The 24,228-nt window shown below is 43.4% G+C and overlaps 1 protein-coding gene across 1 annotated transcript in view; it reads right to left on the reverse strand.

Moving 5' to 3' along the window:
• Window positions 1-24,228, reverse strand: part of LOC126284738 (uncharacterized) — a 957,335-nt gene that overhangs the window by 68,621 nt on the left and 864,486 nt on the right. Inside the window, exon 2 of the mRNA XM_049983878.1 lies at window positions 10,261-10,414. Coding sequence (XP_049839835.1) covers window positions 10,261-10,414 — 154 coding nt within the window. The remainder of the gene's footprint in view (window positions 1-10,260; window positions 10,415-24,228) is intronic.

Raw genomic sequence — 24,228 nt, forward strand, 5'->3', positions numbered from 1 at the left:
TTTCCCCAATGATTTTAGAAATTCTGATGTAATTTTATCTAACCCTTCTGCCTTATTTGATCTTAAGTCCTCCAAAGCTCTTTTAAATTCTGATTCTAATACTGGATCCCCTATCTCTTCTAAATCGTCTCCTGTTTCTTCTTCTATCACATCAGACAAATCTTCCCCTTCATAGGGGCCTTCAATGTACTTTTTCTACCTATCCACTCTCTTCTTTGCATTCAACAATGGAATTCCCGTTGCTTAATAATTACCACCCTCACTTTTAATTTCACCTAAGGTTGTTTTGACTTTCCTACATGCTGAGTCAGTCTTCCGACAATCATTTCTTTTTCGATTTCTTCACATTTTTCACGCAGCCATTGCGTCCTAGGTTCCCTGCACTTCATATTTCTTTCATTCATCCGCGACTTGTGTTTGAATACTGTACTGAATACTGATTTAGAAGCTTAGATCTTTTACGCCGCCAAGGGAACGTCGACCTTAGCATTTTTACAACAGTTTTAATTTGATGTATATCCTAGTTAAGACGATAAATAAATGCCCAAAAAATATTTTTTTCGTGCGATCTCATTGCAAATTAATTTTCGGATTTTTCTGTTACCTGTAACGTCAAACCTTGCTTCTTGCGAAATTTCTTGATTCTAGGTTGACGGGAAGAACCCTACAGGTTTTTACGAGTGAGTTTGCGAGTACTAGAATATGTAGCAGAGATGGCAGTATCTTTTGACTGCAACGACTTTAAAATTTAAATGTTTTACACCGCCAAGGTACCGTGGACCTTAATATTTGACGCAAGTTTCGATTTGATACATATACCCGTTCATTCGGGAAAAAGGGGGTATTCGCAGAAGGACTGACAGACGGATAACGAAGTGATACGAGATAACTGACACAAACTCACGATTTCTAGAACCCCCCCCCCCCCTCCACACACACACACACACACACACACACACACACACACACACACACATACACACATCATAATTGGCCACTTCTGACCTATGAAGTGCAGACTAGAAGGTACAATTATGCCACAACACATCCTTCAAATCCGCGTTGCCAGAACGAGATCACGTTTAACGTTTCTGTCGACGATGCGGTCATTAGAGAGGAAGTGAATCCATCCCGCCATTTGCCTTCGGTGATGTAGGGAAACTACGGAAAACGCAAATCTGAATGGACGGATTGTAGTCCAGTGCGTTACCACTGTGGCGTCTCTCAAGGTCCCAGCCATTGAGCACTGGTCTTAAACTCACACGTTGGTTAACTGAAGAAGACAGCTATGGATATTATACTAATACCGTGGAGAGTGGCAATAATAAGTCGATCATAAGCTCGTAGATTCGGCAACTGTAGACATAATTTTCTATATGCCATGCAGACATTTTGTTTAGACGTGTCGTGTGTTCCAAAACAGCGGACGATTAATGCAGAAAGATTTGAACGAGCGCAGTGGACTGGCGCACGCTGCGATGTGTGCCGCACGCCGGTCTACGCACGGCGGTGAAATCAACTACTGTCGAATAAAGCGGGAGTGTAAACTGTTGCAGAATGCGCCGTTAAACAGGGCAGGGCGCGGGCCAGTGAAATACGATTGCTGCTATTTGCATAACAGTAAGCAATAACGCAATTCTGTAGCATCGACATGGAAATTCATATTTACTGACGGCTCCGAGCGCGCGGGGGCAATAATTCAGACAGCCGCCGCTGCACTCTCTCTGCGGCGCTGCGGTCGGCCTGAAACGGACCCTGTGGGCGCCCTGCTTACAGGGGCTGTTAAGGACTGCGCGACGCGCAGTTAAGCTGGAATATTGCTAATACTATCACATTGTTGCGCATGAGAGGATAGTAGACTGTTTGCATTGATTGAAACGGGCAACACACCACTCACTGCTCTCCTCTCAACCAGATTCTACACTTGTTTGTGAAAATTGCAACAAGGACACACGCGATTGAAACGAATTTTGTACCATTGATTGGGTACGATACACATGTTGTCCCAGAACAATGTATGCACTGCTTGATCCTGAATATCCCTTTGTTCAAAAGACAAAAAAATGAAAAGTTTTTGTGTCATATACATTAACCCTTTCATCATTAAAAATGTATTGCTTATATTTGAAACATTTTCAGAGTGAAATATTTAATTTTAAAATGATTTCATCGGGATGACAATTATGTTAAACTATAAGAAAGCGGTAACAGAACGCATTTAGTCTTTTGACAAGGAAAAACATTAATGATTGCACTTAAGTTTTCAACATATCAGGCCGCCGTGGCCGAGCGGTTCAAGGCGCTTCAGTCTGGAACCGCGCGACTGCTACGGTCGCGCGTTCTAATCCTGCCTCTGGTATGGATGTGTGTGATGTCCTTAGGTTAGTTAGGTTTAAGTAGTTCTAAGTTCTAGGGGACTGATGACCTGAGATGTTAAGTCCCATAGGGCTCAGAGCCATTTGAACCAATCAACATATCATTTATCGATGGCTTTGACATACCACACACCAATGTTTTCTACATTCCATGAGGTTTTTGGGGCATATACTTCCAGCCACATTCAAATTATGTATATACCAGCGGAAATGCTAAGGTATCAAAACAATATCTACGATGTATAAGAATACACAGTTAGTTCAGACATTCTTGGAATGGAGAAGGTAGTGATTTGATCTGATTTTCGTGAAATAGATGCACTGTGGCACCTACATACACACGCCGCCCCGTTTGACCGCTCACAGCCTTCCATATATCCATCGCGTGGTCAGTAGTATTTTTCTTCAATTTCCGAAAGCAATTCGTTACATCTTAACACTGGACAGTTAAGAGATATAGACGTCTCAGCACTCCTTATTACTTTAGGGGGACACATGTATCCCATCAACCGCGAGAAGGTTAAGTCACGGTTCACACTGAAACGATGCAATATGCTATGTGACACGTTGCAGTAGAGGTCGCGTGTTGTGATGCCTATCTGTGAGTCACATTGGAAAGACATAACATGTGATACCATATGCGAGAGACTCGTTATACAAAACGACTAGACAGCACAAATCACGTTTCTCTTTCACTTTCAGTTGCAATCATGAGCTTTCCTGAAGAGGACATTACTGTGGCTTATCACTATTTAAAGATCAAAAAATTGAAAAAGAAGAAGTGTGGTGCACTCCACAAGGCTGTAAATATCAAAGCTAGTTCGGCTGTGGTTTCCCGTGAGGTATCTCAACACGAAAAATTCCACAAATTTTAGCGAATGAGTCCAAAAAGTTTCCACTTTTTGGAGTAACTACTATCAGCGACACAAATTTTTGATTTACTGTTTGTTCTGCAGAGCAGCCACGCATTACATTAACGTAACTTGGCGATAGTGTGTGAACGACGTTAAAAAGCCACCAAGAAAAGTTTATTTTTTGTAAGGGCACCTGGTACGGTACTTTCTTCAATTGTAAGACGTGTATATTTCTATTTTCTATTGTCAAATCACAATTTATGAAGGATGTTTATATTTTATTAATAGGATTAAGTGGGAATAATTAATATTTGTCATGTTGGAAATAATTGTGGCAGCAGGGAATGTCTACACCAAATTATTGCTGACAAGTAAGACCGCAAATCGATATAATTTTAAAAAGGGTGGGAGAGACCGCGTATGGATACATTTTAAGAAAAGAGCGGGAAAGACCTCGCCTTGATACATTTTGTAATGGTAGCAGGGATTGTCTGCACCAGAAAGCATTGTTGGCAGAACCGCACTTTAGCTTTCGTAGAAGTCAGTAGTAAGCGAGATGTGAAGCCAGTTGGTAGCAGGTCTGAAGCGAGAGGTTGAGAGGAGTAGTGTGCCTGCCAGCCACCAGCTATGATTTACAAGAGATTATAAACGGATGTACAGAGACATCAGCAAACTATTATAACAAGAGGAACTAATAGTATTGAATTATTTTCTTTGTGAAGCTCAAGACTACTGAAGGTATGTTTGCACAATGCTAGTTGTAAGATTATTGTAAAACGTAAGTCCCATTTGAACGTCTGTAAAGTCATTTCATTGAGAAAGAGAATAAATTTCAAAGGGAAAATTTCATTTGTTATTATTAAGCAAGAGATAGAAATACTAATGGAAGGTTCAATGTTGTTGTTGTTGTGGTCTTCAGTCCTGAGACTGCTTGGATGCAGCTCTCCATGCTACTCTATCCTGTGCAAGCTTCTTCATCTCCCAGTACATACTGCAACCAACATCCTTCCGAATCTGCTTACTGTATTCATCTCTTGGTCTCCCTCTATGATTTTTACCCTCCACGCTGCCCTCCAATGCTAAATTTCTGATCCCTTGATGCCTCAGAACATGTCCTACCAACCGGTCCCTTCTTTTTGTCAAGTTGTGCCACAAACTCCTCTTCTCCCCAATTCTGTTCAATACCTCCTCATTAGTTATGTGATCTACCCATCTAATCTTCAACATTCTTCTGTAGCACCACATTTCGAAAGCTTCTATTCTCTTCTTGTCCAAACTATCTATCATCCATGTTTCACTTCCATACATGGCTACACTCCATACGAACACTTTCAGAAATGACTTCCTGACACTTAAATCTATACTCGATGTTAACAAATTTCTCTTCTTCAGAAACGCTTTCCTTGCCATTGCAGGCTAAATTTTATATCCTCTCTACTTCGACCATCATCAGTTATTTTACTCCCTAAATAGCAAAACTCCGCTACTACTTTAAGTGTCTCATTTCCTAATCTAATTCCCTCAGCATCACCCGATTTAATTTGACTACATTCCATTATCCTCGTTTTGCTTTTGTTGATGTTCATCTTACATCCTGCTTTCAAGACACTGTCCATTCCGTTCAAGTGCTCTTCCAAGTCCTTTGCTGTCTCTGACAGAACTACAATGTCATCGGCGAACCTCAAAGTTTTTATTTCTTCTCCATGAATTTTAATACCTACTCCGAATTTTTCTTTTGTTTCCTTTACTGCTTGCTCTATATACAGATTGAATAACATCGGGGAGAGGCTACAACCCTGTCTCACCCCCTCCCCAGCCACTGCTTTCCTTTCATGCCCCTCGACTCTTATAACTGCCATCTGGTTTCTGTACAAATTGTAAATAGCCTTACGCTCGCTGTATTTCATCCCTGCCACCTTCAGAATTTGAAAGAGAGTATTCCAGTTAACATTGTCAAAAGCTTTCTCTAAGTTTACAAATGCTAGAAATGTAGGTTTGCCTTTTCTTAATCTTTCTTCTAAGATAAGTCGTAAGATTAGTATTGCCTCACGTGTTCCAACATTTCTACGGAATCCAAACTGATCTTCGACGAGGTCGGCTTCTACCAGTTTTTCCATTCGTCTGTAAATAATTCGCGTTAGTATTTTGCAGCTGTGACTTATTAAACTGATAGTTCGGTAATTTTCACATCTGTCAACACCTGCTTTCTTTGGGATTGGAATTATTATATTCTTCTTGAAGTCTGAGGGTATTTCGCCTGTCTCATACATCTTGCTCACCAGATGGTAGAGTTTTGTCAGGACTGGCTCTCCCAAGGCCGTTAGTAGTTCCAATGGAATGTTGTCTACTCCCGTGGCCTTGTTTCGACTCAGGACTTTAAGTACTCTACAAAGTCTTCACGCAGTATTTCGTCGTCATCGACATCCTCTTCCATTTCCATAATATTGTGCTCAAGTACATCGCCCATGTATAAACCCTGTATATACTCCTTCCACCTTTCCGCCTTCCCTTCTTTGCTTAGAACTGGGTTTCCACCTGAGCTCTTGATATTCATACAAGTGGCTCTCTTTTCTCCAAAGATCTCTTTAATTTTCCTGTAGGCAGTATCTATCTTGCCCCTAGTGAGATAAGCCTCTACATCCTTACATTTGTCCTGCTTACCCATTTTGCACTTCCTGTCGATATCATTTTTGAGACGTTTGTATTCCTTTTTGCCTGCTTCATTTACTGCATTACATAGGTTATTGTAAAAGGGAAGGTTATCATTAACAAAAGAGATATAGAGGAGACGGTCATTGCGTAACAACAAAAGAGATATAGAGGAGACGGGAAGGTTTCACAATGTGTTACATATATTAACACGGGCCTCCGACGACTGTGTCCGGTACTACGCCCGAGGGCCTTGTAAGTAGCATATACACCGGCGAAGCCTCAGATCACAATGGTTACAAATTAATAAACCTAGGTTTGTATTTCTACAACTGTTGAGTTTCGAAAAGTAGTATAAGATTTAGCTTGAGGACTATTCGGAAGGAACAGTGTTGGATTTGTACTGAAATCAGGCACCACTGATGCTGTAGTAGTGTATCTTAAGCTCTGTGTATGGATAGACAATGTGTCTGAGCAAACGGCAGAAGCCCATGATGACGGGAAGAATCCCGAGGAGTCCTTCTCGGCTTCGTGCAAATGTTCAAATGTGTGTGAATTCCTAAGGGAGCAAACTGCTTAGGTCATCGGTTCCTAGACGTACACACTAATTAAAGTAACCTATGCTAAGAACAACACACACACCCTGGCCCTCCAGCGGGACGGGCTGCGCAGTCCGCGACATGACGCCTCATCCTAGCGACCACTCCGCGTGGCTCTCGGCTTCGTCCAGGTGCTCATTTAGAGGTAACAGATATTCGGCTTTCACGTCTCTTTATGCGAGTCGCAAAGTTTCCTGAAACCAGCGAACGTAGACTGAAAAGCATCCACTCGACATCATCAGCTGATGATTCCTGGTGTCTTCTCATTTTAGTGAGTTATTCACCTCCAACTTCGGGTCGTGTTAGGAGCATACGATAAACAGAAAAACGAGGCAACAGCGCACTCCGCATAACAGGCCATAGTGCCACGTTTGGTGCATAGCTGCCAACCCCGTCGTGGACAACCACCAATATGTCTCCTGTATTTTCCCCGAGAATGGAATGGGTATAGCTCTCCTTCGACCGTTAGCAACAACTACGATGTGTTAGCTACATCTATGAACCAAAACTCAGCAAAATTGAAATGACCAGTGACTAAATTCTTCACAGCAAACTTTTCAACATATGCATTTTGGTTTACTTATTTGTGATGATTCCTAATGCGAAAAGAAAACCAGACTGTCACAGGTGTTGACTTAACACAGTCTATGCTCAAAATAAGAATCTTCCATCGAGTGCATCTTCAACAACAACTTGGAACAGAACGACAAACAACTGTATTGTCCCTAATGGAATAGCATCGCAGACTTGTTCAGTTTGTTTTCTTAGATCATCCGGCGTTTGTGGTTTTGCTGCGTACTTTGTGTTCTTGACAGCACTCCAAAGACAGAAGTCTTAAAGGTTAAATAGGTGATCGAGCCGGATGGCCTACAGCACTTCCTCTTCGTCCTATCTGTCTCGAAGAGAATGTATGATTGAGAAATTCCCACAGATCAAGTTGAAAGTGAGGTGGCGCCCCATCTTGCTGAAAGTAACAAGTTTCGATGTCAAAAGTATCGTTATAGCCTGAGGTTACCATCTACAACATTTATACGTAACCGCCGCCTGTGACAATCTCTTCAAAGAAGTACGAGCTGAAGTACACCATACTGAAGTAGACACCATACCAGTACTCCTGGTAGGTTAACATGCCTTTCTTCAGTTACATATGAGTTTTCGTTAACCCAATACACGAAATTATCACGATTAATCATTGTTCCGTTACATCTTTGAAACGTTCGCCTTGACTAACCGATCACAAAATTCAATTCGCCTATCGTGATCATCCTTGTTCAGATCATGGAGAAGTGTCGAAATGGAAGGTTTCCTTCACTGAGTGAGAATATCCCGTGAATAATGGTTTAGCTGATGTGGCACGAGATAACTGCCTCACAGTTTTTTTCCGTGATAGTGTGTACACCTGAAAAACTGCATCATCAGCTTCGGTGTCTGTTTAAGGTTGCCCAGTGACTAAAAAAATGGTTCAAATGGCTCTGAACACTATGGGACGTAACTACTGTGGTCCTTAAACCTAACTAACCTAAGGACATCACACACATCCATGCCCGAAGCAGGATTCAAACCTGCGACCGTAGCAGTCGGGCGGTTCCGGACTGCGCGCCTAGAACCGCTAGACCATGCCCAGAGTCTAGTCCAGGTTTGAAATCGCTGAGCTTTCCTGACCAAGCCATTCCGCTCTTATCGATTCCCTATTGTCAACACAAGACACCCGACCTTCTAGTCATGGAATAGTTTTAATCAAATAGCGTATATTCTAATTTCGAGATAAACCACTTCGCAATGTATCCTTAAGTTTTATTGATGTTGTGTCATATGGCATGAACTTTTTATGACTCATCACATTCGACACAGAATTTCTTCTTAATTATAGCTATTTTTGCAATTTCTTTCCCCTTAATTTACGGAAATGAGTTAACATCAAATGTGCCAGTAGCAAATTTTTACGTAATTGCGACTGCTGGAACACGCAGCAAACCATTCCCAAGCAGTGGTGGAAAATTTCGCCGTCTATGTAAATTGCTTCGTCAAGTAAGCGACTGTCGACCTAGAAAACTGACTTATTTGCTGGCTGAGCAGAGAGCCCCCTACTAAGAGACTTAAACTAAACGTACGAAAAGGGCTGTAGACCAATAATTGTCCCTGGCTTCCGGCCACACGACTTGGACCGACCCCCGTATAGAAGGAAGAGCGAGGCAGTGTCCGGAAAATTCGGGAGCATTTTGCTGCGCGTGTTGGTCGCTGTAATTCAGAAGCACCCGCTGGGTCTAGCTAGCTGGCTCTCTGCACTAATGAAGCACTTCCTCTGAGTACTTGTAGGAAATAGAGCGGTACGAAATATGGGAGGGCTGCAATTAGCGATTTATGACCCCGATCACTTGAGAGAGTAAAATTCTATGGCTCTTGTCGCCAACTCGCGCTGTGGGGAGGAATAGGCGAATTATCATCCGACATTCTCTTTGTAGTCGCCCGGGAATTTTTCTAGCTGGATGTGGTGGTGCCATTCGCAGGGTACTAATTTTTCTAGGTCAATAATTTCTGCCCTGCGTTGCCTCATTAGGAGGTGTAAAACCTGTTCTAACTTTGAGGACGAACTCACAGCGTTGATGTCGTTGGAAGCAAATGTATCCGTAATTTGCAGAGCGAATCTATAAAAATTTTTGATCACAACTGATGTTAAGTGACAGAAATTTGGAGCTGATCATGAAACGTCGAAATTTCTTTCTTTATCTCTATCTCTCTGGCCGGCAGCGATGGTCTCGCGGTTCTAGGCGCTCAGTCCGGAATCGCGCGTCTGCTACGGTCGCAGGTTCGAATTCCGCCTCGGGCATGGATGTGTGTGGTGTCGTTAGGTTTAAGTAATTCTAAGTTCTAGGGGACTGATGACCATAGATGTTAAGTCCCATAGTGCTCAGAGCCATTTGAACCTATCTCTCTCTCTACCTATCTGGATATACAGCAGTGATCACTCCTTCTTAAGTTTCCAGTGGTATAATACCGGGGAAATGCCGTGGCCGCTAGTTGCGCAGTCGGTTGGGGACGCGTGGGAAGAGCGGCAGTGGCGGTGGGGGGGCGGGGGGGGGGGGGGGGCTGAGATCGCTGTAGGGGAAACGTCGAGTGTTGGAGAGGAAGTTCTAAACTGAAGCCTACGCTCACATTTCTTGTAAATATTAAGTGGGGCCCGTTTGCGCCGACACTCCCATGGCGACCATTCAAAAAGATGTACTGTCACCTCTGCTTTGGTTAGTATCTAAAAGAAATCCGCCAAAAATGCAGCGACCTATTTTCGCCTGGCTTGTTAACCATTTGCAAATTAGTATTCTGACATGGAGATTGTGAAGTCAGTGTGACATAGAAGAATGGGATAAAATAAAAATATACTCATAACAACAGAAAGAATTTCATCAGTTATTCAGTTCAACAGGACCCTACAATGTTGAGTCTATATTTCACCGCAAGGATGTACCCCTAGAGACAACTGGAGGCAACAACAACGAGGTAATAAAGATAAGTAAAAAGTTTTTCTTTTGTATATCTTACGCCTCTCGAAACTTTAAAAAATGGTGAAGAGACTAAGAGAATTTTAACAGTGATGTGTGGGAGGGTAAGTTTTAATGTGAAAGTTACTTTGATCCTTAACATTTTCACACCAGTGTATTTCAGCTAGTATAGTGTGCCTACCACAGTTAGCCAACCAGGCTTCATTAGAAAGAATGATAAACACTAAAATAAACGTCACGTAGAGCTACAGAGGAAGAGCGCCTTCCTGGGCTGCTGGATACTCACTTGTCCTCGGTGAGGAACTTGTCGCCGTCGCTCTCGACGCACTCGCCCTTGGTCTCGATGTGCGTCGCATTGAGCGTGATGAGGTGCGGCACCCCCGACTGGAACCATCTGCCGGCCCATTGCTTGGGGAACTGGCAGCGCCCCGACACGCCGGCTGCAACACACGAGCAAAGTGGTACCGTCAGCAAACGCTACACGGGGCAGCGGGCTGTGTGCTGCGGCGTAGCATACTCTTAAGGGGCGCCTGTCAGCGCCATGCACAAGGCATAGAATACACATATTCTGCTCATGTGTAAAACAGACAAATTCTCAGTTCTAAACATTGCAGTGATTCGGGAAAGACTAATCTGATTGTGGAGAGCGAAAAGCCGCTGAATTCCATGGGTAAGTGGAATGCAGTTGTGGGGGAAGGAGGAGAAGAAAAGGCTACAGGAGAATATGCTCTTGGAACAAAAGGGAAAGACGAATTGAGTTCTGTAATAAATTCCAGATAGTAATACCGAATACTCTGCTCAAGAATCACAAGAAGAGGAGGTATACTTGGAAAAGACCAGATGATACGGAAGATTTCAGTTAGAGAGAGAGATTCCGCACTTAGTTACTGAATTCTAGGACGTGCCCAGGAGCACATAAAGACCCAGATCACAATACAGTATTGATGAAGAGAAGGCTGAAGCACAAGAGATTAGTCAGGAAGAATCAGTACGCAAATACTAAGGGATGACGAGACACGTTTGAAGTACTCTAAGGCTATGGATGCAGCAATATAGATTAGCACTGTAAGTGATAAAGTTGAAACAGGAATGGACATGTCTAAAAACGGCAATCACAGAAGTCGGAAAGAAAAACATTGGCGCAGACAAGGTAACTGCGAAGAAACCATGGGTAACAGAAGAAATATTTCAGTTGATCGATGAAAGAAGAAGTACAAAAATATTCAGGAAATACATAAATACAAGTCGCTGAGGATTTGAAGTAAATAGGAAGTGCAGGGAAGCTGAGACGAAATGGTTGCATGAAAAATGTGAAGAATCCGAAAAAGCAATGACTGTCGGAAGGACTGACTCGGAGTACAGGAAAGTCAAAATAACATTCGATGACATTAAAAATGAAGTAGTTAACATTAAGGAGTGCAACGGGAATTCATCTGTTAAATGTAGAGGAGAGAGCGGATAGGTGGAAAGAGTATACTGAAGGCCTCTACGAGGGGGATTATTTGTCTGACGTGATAGAAGAAACAAGAGTCTATTTAGAAGAGTTAGGGATCCAGTATTAGAATCAGAATTTAAGAGAGCTTGGAGGAGTTAAGATCAAATAAGGCACACTGCATAGATTCATTCCATGGAATTTCTAAAATCACTGGGGGAAGCGGAAACAAAACGAATATTCAACTTGGTGCGTAGAATGTGTCGACGACATACTATCTGACTTTCGGAAAAGCATCATCCACACAATTTCGAAGACGGTAAGAGATGACAAGTGCGAGAATTATCGCACAATTTGCTTAACGGCTCATTCATCCAAGTTGCTGACAAGAATAATAAACAAAAGAACGGAGAAGAAAATTGAGGATGTGCTAGATAACAATTAATTTGGCTTTAGAAGAGGTAAAGGCACCAGACCGATAATTCCGACGTTGCGGTAGATAATGAAAGAAAGACTAAAGAAAAATGAAAATACTTTCACAGGATTTGTCGACCTGGAAAAAGCATTTGACAATGTTAAATGCTGCAAGATGTTCGAAATTATGAGCAAAATAGGGGTAAGCTGTAGGGAGAGACATGTAATATACAAGAGCCAAGAGGGAAGAATAAGAGTGGTCGAATAAGATTAAAAGGGTGTAAGACAAAGATACAATCTTTACTCCCCGATGTTCAATCCGCACATCGAAGAAACAATGATGGAAATTAAAGAAATGTTCAGGAGTGGAGGTAAAATTCAAGATGAAAGGATATCAGTGATACGATTCGCTGATCACATTGCCATCCTGAGTGAAAGTGAACAAGAATTACCTGTTATGCTGAGTGGAATGAACAATATAATGAGTACACAATATGGACTGAGAGTAAATCAAAGAAAGACGAAAGTAATGAGAATTAGCAGAAATGAGAACAGCGAGAAACTTAACAATAGGATTTATGGTCACGAAGTAGATGAAGTTAAACAATTCTGCGACCTAGACAACAAAATAACCAATGACGGACGGAGCAAGGAGGATATTAAAAGTAGACTAGCATCAGCAAAAAGGGCAGTCCAGGTCACGAGAAGTCTACTTGTATCAAACACAGGCCTCAATTTGAGGAAGAAATTTCTGAGAATGTACATCTGGAGCACATCATTGTATGGTAATGAAACATGGACTTAGGGAAAACTGGAACAGAAGAGAATCGAAGAATTTGAGATGTGGTTCTACAGGCAAATGTTGAAAATTAGGTGGATTGATGAGGTAAGGAGGTTCTGTACAGAATCGGAGAGGGAAGGAATATGTGGAAAACACTGACAAAGAGAAGAGACAGGATGGTAGGACATCTGTTAAGACATCGGGGAATGACTTCTATAGTACTCGAGGTAGCTGTAGAAGGTATTGTAGAGGAAGACAGAGATTGGAATACAGCCAGCAAATAATTGAGGACGTAGGCTGCACGTGTTACTCTGAGATGAAGAGGTTACAAAGGAGAGGAATTTGTGGCGGGCCGCATTAAACCAGTCAGCAGACTGATGACTAAAAAAAAGTTCAGTTTCAAAAAGAATATTTGATTCCAATATCTCAGTAATTAATATGCACTATCCAATCAAAGGTGATTCATTTGGGGTGTGTTCACCCTTCGCATTTATGAAGATTGTCCTCGGCTTGGGACACTTTCGATGAGGTGTTTGAATATTTGTGGAGGAATGACAGCCCATTCATCCTCGAGAGTCGAAACCAAAGCAGGTATATTGGACGCTTGGATCAGGAGCAGAATCGTCGCTCTGATTCATCCCGAAGGTGTTCCATTTGATCAGATATGGGCAGGTCAGTCCATTTCAGGAATGTTATTCCCCGCAGCCCATTGCCTAGTAGACGTCGCTTTATGACAGGGTCTGGAGAGCTTGGTAGCCAGTGGAAGTGTTTAAATTGAGAAGAGTGTTTCTAGAGACACTCTGTAGCATTACTAGAAGTGTGGGATGTCGCATTGTCCTGCTGGAATTGTCCAAGGCCGTCGGAATGCGCAATGAAAATGAATGGATGCAGATGATCAGACAGGTTGCTTACGTACGTGTCATCTGTCAGAGTCGTATCTAGACGTATCAGGGGACCCATATCACTCCAACTGCACACGCCCCACCCCATTACAGAGCCTCCACCAGCTTGAACAGTCCCCTGCTGAAATGCAGGATCCACGGTTCCATGAGGTTGTCACCATACCCGTACACGTCCATCCGCTCGACACAATTTGAAACGAGACTCGTCCGACCAGGTAACGTATTTCCAATTATCAACAGTCCAATGTCGGTGTTGACGAGCCCACGCGAGGCGTAAAGCTTTGTGTCGTGCAGTCATCAAGGGTACACGAGTGGGTCTCCAGCTCCGAAGCCCATACTGATGATGCTTCGTTGAATGGTTCGCACGCTCACACTTGTTGATGGCCCAGTACTGGAATCTGCAGCAATTTGCGGAAGGGTTATACTTCTGTCACCGTTGAACGAGTCTCTTCAGTTTTCGTTGACTCATTCTTGCAGGATCTTTTTCCGGTCGGAGCGATATCGAAGATCTGATGTTTTACCGGATTCCTGATATTCACGCAACACTCGTGAAATGTACTGGAAAATTCCCACTTCATTGCGACCTAGGAGATGCTGTGTCCCATCGTTCGTGCGCCGACTATAACACCACGTTCAAACTTACTAACTTACTTACAGCTTGATAACATACCATAGTAGCAGCAGTAACCGGTCTAACAACTGCACCAGATACTTGTCTTATATAGGCGTTGCCGACCGCAGAACCGTATTCCTGTTTGCATATCTCTGTATTTGAATACTCATGCCTATACCAGTTACTTTGGCCCTACCGCGTATTCTTTCTACGTATTCTAGGCTGGTTGCACTTTTCTGACTTCCCTTACGCCGTTTATCTGGAACTATTTCACGGCCTCGTTTGGATAAAGCCCCCCCCCCCCCCCCCATTTGTTCGAGGTGGAGAATGAAGAAGAAGAGTCACAGTAGACCTTTATGAGCTACTAATAAATTTCGGTTGAATTCAAACCTTCTCACAGAAAAAAGATTAATGCCTTACGATACTCGATTTTCCTCTACTTCCGAGCATTCACGCATCACACCTTGTTCAGACATACGCGTACAGGAAACTACTAGAGAAAATGACAAGCAATTTGTTTTTCTTTATTGTTATTTCATCCCCCTCAGAAGGGGGTACGATTTCCGGTCTTCAGTAAAAATCTTTAAAATATAAATTAAAACGAGACAAATATCATTGACAGAGGGAGAATTCTACAGATGTCGTAAAAGCGATGAAAAGGTGAATTTTGTTGGTGTTTACATGACATTAAACGGTTATTCGATTTTATTCTTTTCCGAAATTAAAAACAAAAGACTAAAAGGGAAATATTAAGCAACAATACATATTTAAAACACCTTGCAGGAACGGTGACGTTCTTTGAAATGGAATACTACTCTTTCACTAAAAGACTGAACGACTTAACAATGGAAACAAGCATTTGAGGAGCAGAAAGGTGTTCAGTAAGGGTGAGGAGTGCGAAGATAAATACAGATCCCCACTGGACTGTAGCAAAACGGAGAAACAGGAGTAGTTTAGTGTGTGGGCAAAGCTGTAGTACCAAGAGGAGAAGGGACAGGAAAGATGGAGAGGGACGATGAAAGGGGGAATCCTGAAGTGGAGTTGGGTAGTTGTGGTAGAGCTATAGCTGATATTATGCTGATATTATGCCGGACTTATCGTCTGGGAGAGTCGCTTAGGTGCTTTGGGATACGATATGGTGTTTGTATAGGTAGAGGGGTGACCGAATATATTGGTAATGGCGTGGCATCGTGCGATCACACGAGAAACAATGGGATTTGTTGGAATATATAGTATGTGATCAAAAGTATCCGGACACACACAAAACATACGTTTTTCATATTAGGTGCATTGTGCTGCCACCTACTGCCAGGTACTCTATATCTGTGACCACGGTAGTCACTAGATATCTTGAGAGAGCAGAATGGGAAAAAATGGTTCAAATGGCTCTGAGCACTATGGGACTTAACATCTGTGGTCATCAGTCCCCTAGAAGTTAGAACTACTTAAACCTAACTAACCTAAGGACATCACACACATCCATGCCCGAGGCAGGATTCGAACCTGCGACCGTAGCAGTCGCGCGGTTCCGGAGTGAGCGCCTAGAACCGCTAGACCACCGCGGCCGGCGCAGAATGGGAACTCACGGACTTTTCTGAGGTAGGACGGAAATGGTTAGGTGAAAGTCGTGGACGAAGAGGGAACAGATGGTTCGTCCTATAATTAATGCCATTGTTTCGGTGGGATTTATCTTCAGGAGCCACTAGTTACATCAAAAGGAAACTGATTAAGATGGACTTCGAGGGATTGTGGGGTTTTCCGGAGAGCTACGTAGAGGGCTAGGAAAGAAGTGTCATCAACACGAAGTATACTGGACCGGTGGAAGGGGGGAGGGCTGGTTTAGTATAGCAGCAGCGTGATTTGAAATTTCACAGGGCACCTTTCAAAAGTTTTGCCTGGGAAAAATCTTTCACTAGGTAAGATCGCGTAAATTAAGTCTTTATTGCTGACAACCGGTTTCGACAGTTGTAACTGTCATCCTCTGGCCTTCAAGAATTTTGTGTTATAAGACATGCTTCGTTGTGAGGTACTAACTCGCAACTGAACACGTTTTACAACAGAAATTTCTTGAAACCCAGAAGATAACAGTTACATCTGTCGAAACCGGTTGTCAACAAGGACTAATTTACGCGTTCTTGGCTATTGAAAGTTTTTCCTCAAGTAAGTTCTCAGTATGAGAAAATTCAGTCCCTTTTAAAAGCTGTATCAAACTCACGGGAAAGGGGGGGGGGGGGCATCTATCGACGAGGCTACCAGAGTAACTACCTATGTACACACAGCAAAAATTAAAATTCCACAAAACTGTCGAAACAGTGGAGTATATGCGACTGGCGACCCTGTTATATGATTCAGGCTCGAGAACTTCCACTTGTTGTCGCCCGCTATCTTGACGATCGCCAACGGCCAAAGCAATGTTGGCTCGTGCAGACCACAGCCGGTGGCCATCCCTGGCCGCTATTCCGGGCTAACAAACAGCTCCCACGCAAGGTAAACCCAGCGGCGAAATTAGTGGTCGGCACACATGACGAACTATCTAACTGCCGGGCCGCGCTCGGCTGGCCCCGCATATATTACCAACGCGTAACAATAACAGAATATCAAACAGAAATTACGGCTACCTATCACGGTTCTCTGGTACCTCGGCTGAGTTTCAAATCGTATCTATCCTATTCACACCACCGGCTGTGAACATACGAGTTGCGGCCAAACAATCAACAGGACGTAATGGGCGGCTCGAGACTACACAGTAGGAGTCTATAGATTTTAGCGAAATCATAACATACAACGCAACGGGTCAACTGAACAACTCTATTCTTTCCCCTTTCCTCGTCAATAATTATTCACGTTATATGTGGACAATAAACAGTTCAGACAAGCAGAGAATAGTTGCTTTTGAAATGTGGTGTTGCAGAAAAACTGGTACATGGTATAACTAATGAAGACGTACTGAATGTAATCGGAGAAAACAGAAATTTCGGAAATTTGTGGTACGTTCTTATGGGACCAAACTGCTGAGGTTATCGGTCCCTAGGTTTACACACGAACTAACTTACGCTAAGGACAACATACACATCCATGCCCGAGGGAGGACTCGAACCTCCGAAGGGGGGAGCTGAAAGCACGGATTCGAAGAGGTCGTTCACGCATTCACGCATGGTGTACCCTCTCCTTCAGCATGACAATGCTGCGACATGTGCATCAATCCGACGCCTTGAGTTCACTCATCAGTCGTCCACCATATCGATAATCCACCGTACAGTCCCGATTTGGCCCCATCCGATTTTCTTCTGTTTCCAAAACTTAAAGAACACCTTCAAGGACTTCAATTTGATAGTGATGAAGCGCTGCAAGCAGTGGTGAGGTGGCTTCGTCAACAAAGTCACACATTCTACAGAGACGGTATCAACAAACTGGCCTCTCGTTGAGAGAATTGTGTTCGTCGTCAGGGTGACTCCCATTAAAAATAAATATGTAGACACGTAGAATAACGATCTAGAATGTTAATAACGTTTGCTTTGTTTAATAACCTTTAAGAGGTTTCAAAAAAAAAAAAATTGGAGGCAGTAATTCTTAGCACGCCCTCGTAGCTTGCAGTAGCTGTGCAGAGATGAGACTTGCACACAAAAGACTAGCCCGAAGAGATGAATAAAATCAGTCTTCAGACAGAAGGCCACAACCACAATAAGAATAACAACAACAACAGCAACATGTCACGGAGCATCATAATTAATTGTAACGTAAAAATTCCGCAAGTTTTTTATTATTCAGTTATTTGTTTCTGGCTCATTGTCTCCCATATTACTGTGTTACACTCCGAACTTTACAGAATTATAAAGTGGCGCTCGAATTTTCTATTTGGCCTGGTAAACATGACTGTATCGCAAAGAAAGTGGAGAATTTTTTTCGCTCGCTAAAAGACATTTTTCTGAAGATCTGATCTCAAATATTTAATGTAACTCACTTTAAACACAAGCTGTTTTTTCTGAAGCTCTGATATAAAACGTTTAAGTCATTTTAAACACGATGTAACACGCAGCTGTCAAGAACCGAATAGAATGACTAAGATTTTATGAACCAAATGCCAGTTATATATATATATATAAACAGCAGACACAATAAACGACGGAATAATATTCAGAAACATCATTAAGAAAAGTAAACTACATAAGATACACAGTGATCAACGAACAGGCGTAAAATGGACCGAAGAACGCAAGCAAGATCACAGCCGGCAGATGAAAGAAATGTGGGCAACCAAAAAGGCAATCAAAATGAAGCCGAAGACACAAAGCCGACAAGACGGATGGACAGAGGACCGGAAAAAGAAACACAGCGAGCGAATGAGGGAAGTTTGGGCAGTAAGGAAGGCAGCAAAAGGAACTGGCCATGTTGTTTAGTCCAACTGCGCTCCTTAAGGGCAAAACACCAATATATATACCCAGGCTGAAGCGACAAATTAAAATTTGTACCAAGGCCGGGATTTGAAACCAGGTCTCCTCCTCAGAAGGCAGATGCCCTAACCACTAATCCACCGTGGCACTGTTGTTTTGCACAACTGCATGTACTACCCTAGCACACCTGGCTTCTCAATACAAATCCTATTCAAACCCCAAATCAGGAATTTGATGAAATGGACAGGATCGTTCCTATCATTAATGTTGATAGGAAGAGGAGTTTTGTAGAGTTGTTGGTAATGAAAAAGGAAACGATTGATACTTCTATAAATGGGGTATGAACCCGTCTCGGCCCACTTGGTATTCCCCCTAAACTTGAACACCATTGCACAGGCTCTCCAACTGTACTGAAAAAGCACCTCAGCATCAGACGATCCTGCCCGAAACCCAGGCACAGGAACTTTAATCAAATGAAACTGTACGCTTCTACACACGTTTTCAAGTCTCACTGGAATCTGGATCGAGGAGGGAGGCGTGCTAGGGCAGTCTGTGCAGTTGGGCAGAGCTAGTGAGCCAGGGTGCTGTAGTGGTTAGTGCATCTACTTTGTGAGGAGGAGACCTGGGTTCGAATCCCAGCCTTGGTACAATTTTTCATTTGTCGCTTTATATTTATATAGTTCAGAAGGTATCTGCAACCAAATAGTTTCATTTGATTGAAGTATTATTTGTTTAAAATTTTTATTAATCCTGTCTCGAAACTTTCCAGACTCACGGGGTATTTTGTCAGCTAGACAACAGTGCGGAACTGTATCGAATGCCTCCTAAGTTCAAGGAGCACGGTGTCAACCTGAACGCCGACATCGACGACTCTGGTCTTACCGATGAAGAGAGCGAGATGAATTGCGCGGGATCTCTGTTTTCATCTGTGAAAATTTGTACCATCAACGAAGATACAACCTGCAGGATCTGTCGATTACCCCAGTGTCGTTCTTTCACAGTACTTTTTTGTCTGTTTGCGTCTTCACTCATCTGACCGGTTTGATGAGGCCCGCCACGAATGCATCTCTTGTGCTAATCTCTTGATTTCAGAGTAGCACTTGCAACTATGTCCACAATTTTTCGCTGGATGTACTCGAATCCCTGTCTTCCTGTATAATTTTTAGCCTCTACAGCTTCCTCTAGTACCATGGAAGTTATTGGAGAAGGAGGAGCAGATTAATGTTTAACGTCCCGTCGACAACACAAGCCCGGATTAGGGAGGGATGGGGAAGGAAATCGGCCGTGCCCTTTCAAAGGAACCATTCCGCCAATTGCCTTATACGATTTAGGGAAATCACGGAAAACCCAAATCAGAACGGCCAGACGCGGGTTTGAAACGTCGTCCTCCAGAATGCGAGACCAGTGTGCTAACGACAGCGCTACCTCGCTCTTTATGTCTAATAGATGTCCTACCATCCTCTCCCTCCTTCTTGTCAGTGTTTCCCACATATTCCTTCCCTCGCTGATTGTCTGGAGAACCTCCTCATTCCTTAACATTATCAGTCCACCTCATTTTCAACATTCTTCTGTAGCATAGCACCACATCTCAAATGCTCCATTCTCTTCAGTTCCGGTTTTCTCACAGTTTATGTTTCACTCCTATCTCAGAAATTTCTTCATCAAATTGATCGCTATGTCTGATACCAGCAGACGTCTCTCGGTCAGGAATGCCCTTTTTGCCATTGCTGCTCTACTTTGTATGTTCTAAAAAAATGGCTCCGAGCACTATGGAACTTAACTGCTGAGGTCATCAAGCCCCTAGAACTTAGAACTACTTAAACCTAACCAAGCTAAGGACATCACACACATCCATGCCCGAGGCAGGATTCGAACCTGAGACCGTAGCGGTCGCGCGGTTCCAGACTGTAGCGCCTAGAACCGCTCGGCCACTGTGGCCGGCTTTGTATGTTCTCTTTGCTCGGTCTGTCATTGGTTATTTTGCTGTCTAGGTAGCAGATTTCCTCAACTTCATCTACTTCGTGATCCCAAATTCTGTTGTTAAGTTTCTCGCTGTTCTCATGTTGCCCCTTCACATTACTTTCGCCTTTCTTCGATTTACTTTCAATCCATATTCTGTACTTGTTAGACCGTGCAGTCCATTCAAGAGATCCTGTAATTCTTCTTCACTTTCACTGGGGATATCAATGTCATCAACGAATCTTACTGATATTTTTTTCACCCTGAATTTTAATCCCACTCCTGAACCTTTCTTTTCTTTCCGTCATTGCTTTTTCAATGTATAGATTGAACAGTAGGGGCGAAAGATTATATCCCTGTCTTACATCCATTTTAATCCGAGCACTTCGTTCTTGGTCTTGCACTCTTATTGTTCCCTCTTGCCTCTTGTGCTTATTGTATATTGCCCATCTCCTTCTATAGCTTACAACTATTTTTCTCAGAATTTCGATCACCTTGCACCATTTTACAGTGTTGAACGCTTTTTCCAGGTCGACAAATGATATGAACGTATCATGATTTTTCGTTAGTGTTGCCTCCATTATTAACCGCAACGTTAGAATAGCATCTCTTGTGCCTTTACCTTTCCTAAAGCAAAACTGATCGTCATCTAACACATCCTCAATTTTCTTCTCCTTTCTTCGGTATAGTTCTCTTGTCAGCAATTTGTGTGCATGAGCTGTTAATCTGATTGTGCGATAATTCTCGCACATGTCGGCTCTTGCAATCTTCGGAATTTTGTAGATGATGTTTTTACGAAATTGAGATGCTATATCGTCAGGCTCATAGATTCTACACACCAACGCAACTAGTCGTTTTATTGGCGATTCTCCCAATTATTCTGAGACCTCTGTAGGTACATCCTTGTCCTTTGCCCCCCACGTGCTGCTGATAGGGGCAAGACAGACAGTGACAGCGGCGTAGCAACGTCCTCGGGAGACCGCTAGAGTCAGCTCGTGCAGCCGTCTGAGCCAGCGTGACCGCCCGAGATTCAATCAGGCGCGAAGCCACTTCACGTGCAGGTACGGCCCGTATCAGGAGCGACGGGGCGATTCGCACGGGGCAAAGCGCTGTAGCCGTCTGAACCGCAGCGATAACCGACAGGGATCCGCCGGTTGCCGCTGCGTCGGCAATGCTGATGACAACGGCTTAATGGCGGCCGGGGGCGGTGGGGGTAGGCGGGGTAGGGGGGAGAAGGGGAGGGGCAGACAGCAGGAGGAGGAGGAGGAGGAGGTGACTGGCACTACGCTGACTGACCGCACACGGACCCAGTGGTGCGGTTACGGCAGTCGATACGACGTGTGCTCTACTGGGGAATGAGAGAGGGGGAGAGGGAGGAAGAAGGAAAGAAAGAAGGGAGGGGACGTGAAATGAGGGGAGGGAGGGAGGGAGGGAGGGAGAGAGAGAGAGAGAAAAAAGAGAGAAAGAGAGAGAGAGTGAGATGGAGGGAGATGGAGAGAGAGGGAGGGGGAGGGGGGAGGAGGAGGAAGATGAAGGGGGTGTTTGATTCATGATACAGTCTTATCAATTATCACGAGCGTCTCCGCAAGACGCCTTTCCGTGTGTGGCAGACTATTTTCTGACACCACTACTTTTTCCCACCTTTTCTCTTCTATCCACGAAGAATGACTGGCGGCAAAGCCCCATTTGAGCTTTAATTTGTACGATTTTCTCATTGCAGTGATTTCTCGAGACGTACGACAGAGTTTCAGCCTATCCCCGAAGTCATTCAATCTGTACATTCAGCAAGCTGTAAAGGTGACCAGGGTGAAATTTGGAAAGAGCCTTAGAGCTCGGGGAGCAGATATTAAAACTTGGAGGTTTACTGACGATATTGTAGTTCTGTCAGAGATGGTAAGGGCCTTGGCAGAGCAGTCAAACAGAATGGGTAGTGTCTTGAAAAGAGGTTAGAAGACGAACCTAAGGAAAAGTAAAAGAAGCTTAAAATACGTAGTCAAATCAGATTAGCACATGAGCCGCTAAATGTAATAGATGATGTCTGATATTTGTGCAGCAAAATAACTGATAATGGCCGAAGTAATGAGGATATAAAATGCAGACTGGCTTTGTACCGAAGTGAAACGTGGACGATAAGCATTTCAGACAAGAAGAGAATAGAATCTTTTGAATACGTGTTGTGACAGAATGCTAATTATTGTATAGGTAGATCAAGTTATCGATGAGGAGGTACTGCACAGAATAGGGAATAAAAGAAATTTAGAGCGCAATTTGACCTAAAGAAGGGATCCTGAAATGTCAAGGAATCGTTAATTTGGTAATGCAGGAAAGTGCGGGAAGTAAAAATAGCAAAGAGGGAGTAAGGGATACTGTAAGACGGTTCTCAAGGATGCAAGGTGCAGTAGTTTTTGCTAGATGGAGAGGCTTGTACAGGGATGAGTACCGTGGAGAGTTGCATCAAAACAGTAGGAGGAAGTAAAATGTTGCCTGACTCTTCTCTGAGCGTAAACTCTAGAAATTTCATACACAACGCCTCTGTCACTGGAGGTTGTTGAGCATTTCCTCTACGCTCTTCCGCCGGAAAATCGATACGCGACGAAACGCGCGGTTCTTCGTTGGATCTTTTCTCTCTATTCGACTAACCCTACTTCGTAAGGGTCCCAGACTGTTGAACAGTACTCAAGAATAGGTCTAACGAGTGTTTTTTTCCTACCTCTCTTTTTCCAGTTTCAACTATTTGTTGATACAAATCCAACAACCGTTTTAATACTTCATGAAGCAATTTTTAACATATATGTCACATTTGCAGTCCATATGCCTTACGACTAGTTTCGAGCCACCTGGTTCATTCTGACGCCTGATAACCAACATCAAAATGCAAACATGCTTTATAAAGTGATCGCAGATGACTGCCACACTGTGAGACTACATAGCATGTCGGAATAAAACTTCACAGTGCAAGGGTATACTTGTTGACACGTGTATCTGGGTGAAACGCTTTGTAGGAATATGAAATGGAATGATCAAATAGACTCAGTCGTGGATAAAGCGGGTGGTAGGCTTCGGCTTAGGGGTAGAGTGATGGGGAAATACAACCAGTCTAGGAAGGAGATTGTTAATAGATAACTCATGCGGCCCATTGTAGAATATTACTCAAGTGTATGGGATCCGTAGCAAATAGGACTAACGGGGGATACTGAATGTATACAGAGAAGGGCAGCACGAATGGTCACATACCAGACATACCAATCAGCTTACAAGACTATATTTGTTTCGATGACGATGATGATGATAATGGTAATGATGATTAGTTTGTGGGGCGCTCAACTGCGCGCTTATCAGCGCCCTTACAAATTCCCAACGTTTGCTGAGTCCAAACACGCCACTTTCATGAATGATAATGAAGTGATGAGAACGACACAACAATACCCAGTCATTTCGAGGCAGGTGAAAATCCCTGACCCCGCCGGGAATCGAACCAGGGATCCTGTGCTCGGCGACCGCGAAAACGCGACCGCGAGACCACGAGCTGCGGACTATGTTTCTATATATGTGGGAACGTGCCCGTCCCCAAAAAAATCGGAAGATGTCTGTTTTTTTTGTTTTTTATGTGACACACACACCACCAATAGTCACATTTGAAAAAGGCCCACGGTCGAAACTAGCTAGTAATGTTTTTTTGTACGCATGATGTATTAAGGTTTGTTGGTTGACTGATTTGAGTGAGTGAACCAAACAGTGAGGTCATCGGTCCCATTGCATTAA

The sequence above is a fragment of the Schistocerca gregaria genome, chromosome 8, assembly GCF_023897955.1.
Source record: "Schistocerca gregaria isolate iqSchGreg1 chromosome 8, iqSchGreg1.2, whole genome shotgun sequence".
Lineage (NCBI taxonomy): Eukaryota > Metazoa > Arthropoda > Insecta > Orthoptera > Acrididae > Schistocerca > Schistocerca gregaria.